The sequence below is a fragment of the Olea europaea genome, chromosome 3 (assembly GCF_002742605.1).
Source record: "Olea europaea var. sylvestris chromosome 3, O_europaea_v1, whole genome shotgun sequence".
Taxonomy (NCBI): Eukaryota; Viridiplantae; Streptophyta; class Magnoliopsida; order Lamiales; family Oleaceae; genus Olea; species Olea europaea.
The window spans coordinates 6,385,117-6,395,764 of record NC_036239.1 but is presented as its reverse complement, the minus strand read 5'-3'; the positions used below and the strand labels follow the sequence as shown (position 1 = coordinate 6,395,764).

Below are 10,648 nucleotides of genomic sequence, written 5' to 3'. Positions count from 1 at the left end.
TTAAAGTTTAAGATTCAAATCGAGGCCAGATTCATCATCAGTTTGATGATCACCATTGACATTTCCCAATCTCAATCGTTGATTATTGTCTTCATTCCCCTTGCTTGTTGATGAATTATGATGATCAAGATCAACATGTTTATCCCCTAAATCAAGAATTGAACCCCTTCCTTCAAACTTTTCATGACCAAATCGACCACTGATTTGATTATATGACAAGCCCTTCAAATTAGGGTTCATGAAAAATGCCCTAGAAATATTCTCATGGCCAAAACGAATGCCATATGGATTATAAGATTGCTTGTGGATCATGGAATTTGGTCGGACCCCGAGTGATGATCTGTTAAAACTGCCATAAAAAGGAACTTGTGGGAAAGTGTAGGGGTGGTATGAATAGGCTGGATAGTGGCCAAAAGGTGTGGCAGCTGCCGCCTCCTCCACCACCCCATGGCGGCGTTTGGCCAGTGCACGCTCTTGTTTATGGGCATTCTGGTGGCCACCCAGTGCTTGAGAAGTTGAAAACTCCCTCTTGCAAAAGCTGCATGTGAATGTTTTCGTCTGAAAACGGCATTTTGAGCCGTCGTTTGATGACTCACTCGCCGGAGAAGAAACTGAGTTTAACGAGTTAAACAGGTTAAGTTCAAGATTGGAGGCTGCTGCACCATTATTCTTGTTACTCATCTCATCATTGGCAGCAAGTTTGAGATCCAATTCAACTCGGGATGTCAACTCGGGTTTTGAATCAGATCCTTCTTCAATTTTTTCCTTCATTTTTGCGTTCTTCTGCTGATCATCATCTGCATATTTTTTGACATGGGCTTGTTCTGATGCAGCCGAAATATTGGAGCCTTCAGAGTGGCATGGATCTTGACCATGGATTTCCATTGCTAAATCACAAATAAATTCTCTTCTTTCAATTGGCTTTTCGATTTAGATTGAAGAAGAACGAGGAAAAGAAGCTTGTTTTAAGTAATGGAGAAATAAATGCTGAATCCCTTGAATGTGGAAAGATGGATATTATGCCTTCATTGCATGGTGTTATATAAGAAAATTAACAAGGCAAACAAAGTTATTTCTTTGGAAGGTTGACATGCTATAACTTACAAATATTTAAATATGTAAATATAAGATAAATGTTGACCATAGCAAAGTACGTTGGATTCGACAAAATTGGAATAGTTTTAAATTTACACTGTGAATTGTCCTGTGTATTTTATTACAAGTTACAAGTGATGACAGCTACTTAGTATAGAGTTTAGGCTTTGATTCTGTCGTGTGATTATGTTAAAGGTCCCAATTTTATTGTATTATGTGAGAAATTAGTAATGTGGTTAGGCTCCTCTTTATTAGGAATAATTATTTATTTACTTCTAATTATAATTGTATCTTTGTCTTAATTAATAGATAGGATTAGAGGGATGGATCTTAAATACAAAATGGAAATCATTGTAGTGAAAATTTAAAATGTTTGGAACCTAAGAATTGAAATACCTGCCTGATTTTGAATTAAAATTATGGTATTTAATTGACATTTTGTTGTGTAATTATAAAAGAGTGGATATATGGAAGAATAATGTTATTTGAAGTCGCTCATAGCTGTAATCGCCCTATGTAACATACATGTGACGGTTAGTGATTTATTGCCTAATCACTAACTGTCACATGTATATTTCGTAGGGCGAATGCAGTAGTAAACGATTACAAATAATATTATTCTATATGAAATTAAATTCTGTAGGACTGTTGATATATATGTACATTGCTTATTGGAAACCATGATAAAATAAATATAAATCAAACTCTTGAAATGGGAAGAAAAGAATTCTGAGTCTAAAAAGGATGCTTAATTATGATAATTAAAAACAAAAAATAAAATCAGAAATTCTTCGTAGAGATGATTAATATTAGGTGTTGTACATATCAATGTAAAATTATCTCGATAAATTAATTTCGCCGCTCATAAATGGACATCAAACAAGATTACGAAATTTCTTCTATTTTCATCGATTTTGTTTAAATCGCTATTTTCTTGCGATAAAAGGAGAATCAATATCTTGTTCTACCATTTTCTTGATCTCCCTCCTACTTAATCTCCTACACTTCAAAAGATATCCTTATGTAGAATAAATGAAGTCTGCAGTAAGAGTAAGTTTTCACATATCTATTACTTCAATTTTATCTTCTCATAATCGTCTTGTGAGCTCATATTTGTTTCGCCAACAACCCTTTACCTATTGAGAAAATCTTTGAGCTTCAAAGGGAACTTGGCCAAAGAGAAAAGTAACGATCCCTATTTTAAAGGTTTTGTTGTTGATTTTATTTCGTAAGTGAACAAATCATCAATAAATAATATAATGATGAGTAAGGTATCGAATCCACAATGAGTCATCATCTGTGTATTTTACTTTAATTGGAACAAGCTCTAATTTGAGATGAACAATCAATTATTTGATTTTGATTTTAACTATATCCACTAAATTATGCCATTACAATTAACTCTCTATTTCGTATACATTGATTTATTTTATGATTTCAACTACACATTTACACAATAAAACATTCTACACATATGCAAAAGACTCTTCCTACTTTTTAACCACACATTCTTCTAAAAATCATTATTCAAAATTCTTTTTCTATAACAATGATTGTCAAACAGGCTCTAAGTAAACAAAATCTTGGAATTAATAAAATCACAAGAGACAATAGGGCAAAAATCAATTTTTTTTTTTTTTCGTTTTGGTTTTAACTATACTTTAATCCTCAACTATTTGTTGATAATCAATTAATGCATATGGTGAAAATCAATTATCCAATTAATATCTCTTGAAGTCAGTCAATCAATCATATATTTATATGTGAATTTAATTATCTTTAATTAACATATGAATATGTATTAATTCACAAAGATAATCACATAACAATTTCATGGAACATAATGATATCTCTATCTATTACAAGATTCTATATTGTTTATTGTCGTGCACTAATATATATCGAATCTCTTGAAACCTATATTAATCAAAACACGTTATAAAGATTACAATCATCAAAAAGGAGAATTGATAAGTGTATTTTTACACACTTATTTAATATCTAAATATGTTTTTAATTGATTAAATGAATGGGATTCTACTCACAATTATGTAATATTTGCTTTCGTAGGTCAAAAATCACCTAAAGAAAGAGAACAAAGCAAAAGGAGGAGAAAAGGACTAAAAGTGTGTAATTTTGTGAAGTTGGGGACCAAAATGCAAAAGGGCCGGTAGTTCAAGGACCTAGGGTTGCAATTTTGGAGGGCAAAAGTGATATGAAAATCAAATTTTGAAGACGAGATTGTACATGATCAAAGTTGAGGAGCCCTGTGTACATTTAATTGGAGGATTAAGTTGGAAAAAGAAATGAAGAAAGCCCCGCTCAAGCGCAGGCTTACTATGGCTCTTGCGCGGGAGGCTCTTTGTGATCTCTCGAGGCCAAAAGCATTTAATGGTGTGCACATGCCACAAATGCATGTGCCCCCGTACCGCTTTCCGGTTAGACGAATTTTGCCTATTTCGCTTAAATTTCAGGACTTCTTCCACAATTTCACCTTAAATGATTTTTGGTCATTTAAATACAGTTTGGTTGGTCAATTTGAGGGCTTCGGTGGCTGGGTCTTCTTCCTCTTTCTTTCATTTTTCTTTTACTTTTCTTTTCTTTCTTTTTCTTCTTTTTTTTTTCTTTCCATTTTTCTTAGCATTTTGGAAGTGAAATCAAGAGCACAAGGAGATTCTATTTAAGGTTTTGGATAAATATTTGAGAAAGTCATAGCCAAGTTTCAAAAGAGTTATATTTATAACTTTGTATTTTCTCAATTATTTTGCCATATTTGTAATGGATTGTGTAAAATATTTTCATTTTTATCAATTGTATAAAATGGGCTAATTTATTGTGTTAGGATTTATGGTATTAATTTAACCTACTTTTAATTGATTTTGATATTTCCTCTTTAATTTTAAGTTATTTATTTTCATATGTTTCTACTATTGTATTTATTTCATTTTCATTTGTATGGCCAATGAATGATTATGTTTAGTGATTTATGCATCATCTGAGAAAATATTGTGCATTTTAGACTAAATAGTAGAAATTCTAAGTTTGTGTAGAGGATAGAGATATACATTTAGTCCTAGGTGACCCATTGAGCTATTTTCACAAAAATTTAATGCTGTTATTTGGTTTTAATCAATATAGAGATATAGTAGGTTAAACCAATCAATTAGGGTTAATCTCTCACGAGAGAGGTAATTAACTAAAATTGAAAGATCGAGTCCAACATAGAAAATGAATAATTCGTTAATTAGCTCGTAGAGAAATTAATTTAAGCGACAGTTAAACGAAATCATGAATCCCAACCAAGTTCTCTTCCAAAATTTCCAAGACTTTTATATTCTCATTTTGTAGATTTTTAGTTATTTTCTAAAACCAAAATTTTATTGTGTGTTTATTTTTATTGTTAGAATTAAATTGATTAGGGTTGTGTAATCGAAAGTAAACATTCCTCGAGAGATCGATAAATCGGACTCAAAATGTTCACTTTATTATTTGAACGCAACCCGTGCACTTGCGGTGTAGTATTTCAGCGAACAAGAACAATAAATAATCAATTCTAAAAAGAGAATTGAACTAAAAACAAGCAATTAGTTGGTCCTCAAAATCTCCAAATGTAGAATTTACTCCCATAACTTGTGGATTTATTCGATTACCACTTTCAAAGCTTCCAATCAAGTTCAAACTTCTTGATAGCTCTTCAATTTCAACCCTTTAGCTCCAATTACATTGCGATACTCTTTCTTTATGCTTGATTCGCCTTCAAATCGGTGTTTCGCCTGTAAAATAATATATACACTAAGAAATTCGACCAAATAATTAAATACTAAGTATATTTATGACACGACCCGTCCAGAATAACTTTAATGGACCCGAAACATGACGTACACCGATGATAGATGCTGGCTACATGCCAAATTCACTACCAAGACTGGTTATGTGTCACTACAAAATATGTCCCAAAATTAAATGCTTATGAAAAATATAATGCAATGGGCCCAAAATAATTATTTCACACTCTACCAAAATGAATCATATAACTCAATATGTCATGTGACTCTTAACTCTGAAATCATCACGTTGCTCAAACTATTAAGAACCAATTGCTACCTGCAGGAAAAATCATGGGAAAATATATGAGTTGATAGCTTGGTGAATAAAAAGGTTTGAAAATAATTATACTTTCTCATTTATATGTTTTTTATCAAAAATTGAGTTGACGTCATTTGACAATTCACATAATAATAATAATAATAATAATAATAATAATAATAATAATAATAATAATAATAATAATAATAATAATAATAATAATCAAGATGTGAGACATCTTCATAATGCTGTAAAAGACCATCTCATATTCATATGATATCTTCACTAGCTAACATTCATACTATGATCTCATCATATCAAAAGTACTGAAAAATCCACCAAAAATATACCCTCTAATTGAGATATGTAATATGGTCATATTAACGTAGATTGCCCCTCGGGCTAAGCACTCCCGACACATACCTCAGGCCCCCTCAGTGAATGGAAACGGGTTTTAAATATCTCTCATAATCAATTTTAAAACACGATCAAGGTTTCTTGATAAATTAGAAGAAGTATATAATCACAAATACTTTTCTGATCAATCTTAATATCCCATATGTCTCGCATTCCAATTCACAAATGTATCATATATAATTTTTGAAATTCTACATGTATCACAGTAAAAGAAAATTTCCATAATAATCATGTAATCGAACATATAATTGCACATAAGTAATGATATAATGAATTTATTAATACTTGAAAATATTTAAGTTTTTCACTCACAAGGCCATTCATGATGAATTACTTCAAGTGATAGATTGTCCCAAACTAGATTCCCATTTCTTTTGCAATCCCCTTTTTCTGTTTTTCCTTTTTAGTTTCAATATGGCAGAAGAGTTAATAAAACGATCCACTACCAACATTTACATATGGTTACTACTTGCACACTTGAAAATAAAAAGGTTATTGAATGTCCACTTACTTTTACAAAAAATTACCCATCCATTACCCATCCCACTTCGATCCTTCCACCTAGGAAAAAAAACACACCTGGCGGATAGAAACCACAATTGACATTAAACGGGGTCAAAACTTGACAATCTGGACAAAAAGTCATTCCATTTAGTAGATTTTTCCTTCCAATTGAAAGAAACGCTTTTCCCATCTCAAATAAAAATTTCAATTCCCCAATCTTTGTAGCAAAATCTAAATTGATTTTCATCCCCAAATCAGTTCCAAATGATTTTGTCTAGCTTCTTCTCAATTGAACCCCAAATAAACCTATTTTGGTTGGATTAAACGCGGGCCATACCATTATTCAGACTTAAGGCTGCTGGGGATGCAGAACCCGCATAATTAGATGGCAAAGTAGTAGCTTGAGTGATGGTGTGAGTTGGAAGTGGCTACCTTTGGTGGAAATAGAGAAAAGTGGAAAATTGCAATAATATTATGATCAAGCAACAAAATAGCATTTAGTGTTCTGGAATGAATTTTGATAGGTTGTTGTTGTTCTTGGAAAGTTGTAGGGATGATAGTATGTCTCGAAGGTGTAGTAGCAGTGTTGATGTTGTAGTGTATGTGTCATGTTGTTTGTTCTAATTTTAAGGTTAATGTTCAATGTGTAATCGTATTGATCAATTATTTAATTCAGATTTGATTATGTTCATATAATAGGTAATTCAAAATCTTGATATACAGTAATGCACTCTTTACTTGATTGGTCTCCTTTTTGGGTTTGACATTTTTTATTATTTTTGGTTTGGTTTTTGTAGCTGCATAATGAGAGAAATGGTTTTGTTTGGAAAAAAAAAAAAAAATTGTGTTCATTGTGGTTTGCTATGGTTTGTTTGTTGTTGCTGCTGCATAAAATTTAGTTGTTTCATGCGATTTTGAATTCAATAGTAGAACGAAGCGATATTGAAAATCAAAATGATTTATTCACCACTAAGATATACAAGTGTTTCTACTGCATAATTACCAATATCTACAAATATGTATTCACCACAAAGATATACAAATGTTTCTACTGCATATTCACCACAAAATTGTAATAGTGTTTCTATTGCATAATTCACCACTAATCAAATTGATTTATTCACCTCAAAGATATACACTGCTGCTCTTTGTCATCTGATTGCTTCATTTTTTCACTCCCTTCTACCCATGTCCATACTCTGCAATCTCATTCAGATGATGGTCGTTTTCTTCCATGACTTGTTCCATAATTCGCCAAGTTCCACAATTATTGCATGCCACCTAAGATAAAGATATAAAGTACAAAAGGAGAATGCTTCTTCTACTTTGCACTTCCTTGAACAACCTCTTCTTCTCCTTAATGAAAGCACAATCCATCTTTACATCATATGTAACCAACTGTAGCTCTGCAGTTGCCGCAAGACCAACACTCATAGAGTCACCTCCAGTAGGCAAAACCATATTCTTCAATCACTTGGCTGCACAATAACAAGCAACTTTATGACCAATGTTGATACAATCTTTCGCCCAATATCAGCACAAAAATAGTGAAACATGTGTATGCAAAAGATTGAAATGGTCAGATTCTTTGCTTTTGCTTCTCTTATTATTATTGTTATTTTCAGATTGAGAAATTTGAACATCAGCCATGGCCATGAGGAAAAAATTGAGGAGAATTTGGGGTGAAAATCAATCCAGGCTTATTTGGGATGAAAATCAATTTAGGTTTTACTAGAAAGATAGGGAAAATTAAAATTTTGATTTGAGATGGGAAAGGTGTTTCTTTCAATTTGAAGGCAAAAACCACTAAATGAATGAGTTTTTGTCCAAATTGGCAAGTTTTAACGCCATTTAATATCACGTATGATTTCCATCCTACACGTGTGTTTTTTTGCCTAGGTGGACGGATGGAAACGAAATGAGTGATGGATGGGGTTGTTTTGTAAATGTAAGTGAGCATTTGTAACCTTTTATTTTTTGGTGTGTGAGCAGTAATAATGTATAAATGTTGGTGATGAATTATTTAATTAACTCTATGGCAGAACATATTTCTACTTACGGACCCTGATTTATTTACAGAATATATTCTTCTCCCTTGTTCATTTCCCTACTGCACTTGTACAATTACATACTGCTTTCCAACCTTTTTGAATTTACAATTTCAATCCTTTCCCTTTTAATTTTTCTCCTTATTTGACTATCATCCTTTTCCTATCTATTTTCCCTTTTACATTTGTAGACAAATAAGAATATGCTCCATTCTCTTCCAGTAAACTAACATCCATCTCACTTATTTTCAAGTATTATTGTTCAGTATTTCTTTTCCTTTCGTCCATGTGTGTTTATAGAAGCTCATGGGTGGAGGCCAATAAAGTGTCGCACTGAACTATTGGGCTCACCCACCAAGGCCCCATTATTTATTTATTTATTATGTTAATTTCTTGCCCAACCCAGCCAAGAATGGAAGCCCAATAGCCCCATCATTACATACACACATTTTCCACTAATTACAACCCATTCCCTATTTCATTCAAATTCAATTTTCATTTCAATTCAACCCTTCCTCCAATCCTCTGGCTCTATCGATCGTCGCCTCCGCTCCGCCTACTCAACTAATGTGAAAGAAAATGGCTAAAACTTTGTGATGGAGAAATTTTCTGCTATTAATGCCACAGAGTGAAGAAATAAAATTTTCTTTTTTTATTCGGTACTAGAATCACCAAAAAAGGTAAGGGAATTGATTATGTTTTGGAGAAAATGGATAGTTCTAGTTGGGGACATGTAGGAAACTAAGATTTACTCTTCTAGTTTCATTTTATATATTTAGGTAATACTTAGGATAGAGCTGTGAAATTTCCTCGATGTTGTTCTATGAATTTAATCAGGAAAAAAATTGCAATAAAATTCAGTTCTTAATGTTATTTTGATTTGTGTAAATTGTAATAATATTTTGATTTTTTCTTTTCAAATATTTTGAAAATAGCACTTTGCTCTCCAATTGCTTGAAGTGGCACTGCCTAAACATTGCTCTTCAACTGATTTTGCTACTTGACAGACACACTTCAGTTCATTGATGCTTCATGCCCTCTGTAACTGTAAGTTGCTCACTGACTTATTGAAATTTGAAAATATTATATATTGCCTTGTGAAATGGTGAAATGCACTGTGAATATAATTGTGTTGTGAATTGCTGGCAAAAAAACTTGACGTTTGGTGTCGATAAAAATTGCGCCCACACTAAACTAATATCCTGGCTCCGTCCCTGCAAAAGCTATTCCACTTATACACTTATTTTTCTTGCTAACTCTTAATTTCTAGCTCTAATTGCAACCCACTTGTAAACTCATTTGCCAATCTTTCTTTTTGTTCTTATCTTCGGGTTTTCAATTCCTTTTTCCATTTCAAATTAGAACTACAACTTTATCATCTTGCTTCTTTTTCATTTTATCTTCTTTCATTTTTCCTATTCATCTCTTCTTGTCTTGTGTTTCCTATTCTCCAATTTTTTGAGATGAAAAAGCACCAAAAATAATCATTACCTCCTATTTTCTTGAAAGAAATGAAAGTCCAAATCCGTTGCTATTCTATCTTCTTGCTTTTGATCTCTTCTCTAATTCTTCTTCGAATTTTAATTCTCTTACTAACCTTCTTTCCCACTGTATCGTGTATCTCTCAATTACTATCTGGAAAATTCCATATGCACAGCTCCCCTTCCATTAAATTAAAATTCATTTTTCTGTCTCTTCTTATCAATCACACATTTTTCAATAAAATAATATTACGCCTAAAACTAAAAAAAATAAAATTCTTTCTTTTTAACCATACATTCTTCAAAAAATTACTATTTCTTTCATTGTAATTTGAAAAAATGAAGCCCAAGCAAGGGATTAAAAACCAAATGATGGGGACCTCCAATTAATTTGCTAGTTCACACCCTTATTATCTTACAATATAACTTTTTAACCCTTTAATTCTAATAATAAAAAAAACTAAACCCCTAGATTCCTATTTTATATTATTTCCAGCCCGTTAAGTGCTAGTAATTTCAAATTAGACCCCATGAAAATCATTTATTCAATTTAAGTCTTTATTTGACCAGTTGAATTACTTCACTTTGACTATAAATGAGTGAGGTGTAACGATTTAAGAGAACATATAAGTGTGCCAAACACACTTAGCATCTATTTGATGAGGATTAAAATTAGATTTTTAGTAGATTTTGATAAAAGTTAAGAAAATACGTGGTTTGAAAAGTTGTAAATCCTATAAAATATATGGTTAAAATTAATTGTTAACTTTGATTTAAATTAAATAACAAAAAAGGGCTTATTATGCCTCTGTTTGGTATTGATTTAAATTGAATTTTAATTTAAGTCAAAGTAAAATAATTAATATTAACTACATATTTCATGTGTCCCACAATTTTTCAACCACATATTTCAAAAACTTTTATCAAAATCTACTAAAAATCTAATTTTAATCCCCACCAAATAAGGGCTATAATTTATTTTCCATACATCTGAAGACTCTAAATTGGTTGGGGGGG

General features: G+C 31.8%; 1 protein-coding gene across 1 annotated transcript; it reads right to left on the bottom strand.

The window, feature by feature from the left end:
• LOC111377638 (zinc finger protein 3-like) lies at positions 1-885 on the bottom strand. Its single transcript, XM_023000766.1, has one exon. The coding sequence runs from the start codon at positions 883-885 to the stop codon at positions 1-3; it is 885 nt and encodes a 294-aa protein (XP_022856534.1).
• Positions 886-10,648: the final 9,763 nt, after the last annotated feature.

Coding starts and splice junctions, on each gene's coding strand:
- LOC111377638 (XM_023000766.1), bottom strand. CDS start 885: ATGGAAATCCATGGTCAAGATCCATGCCACTCTGAAGGCTCCAATATT.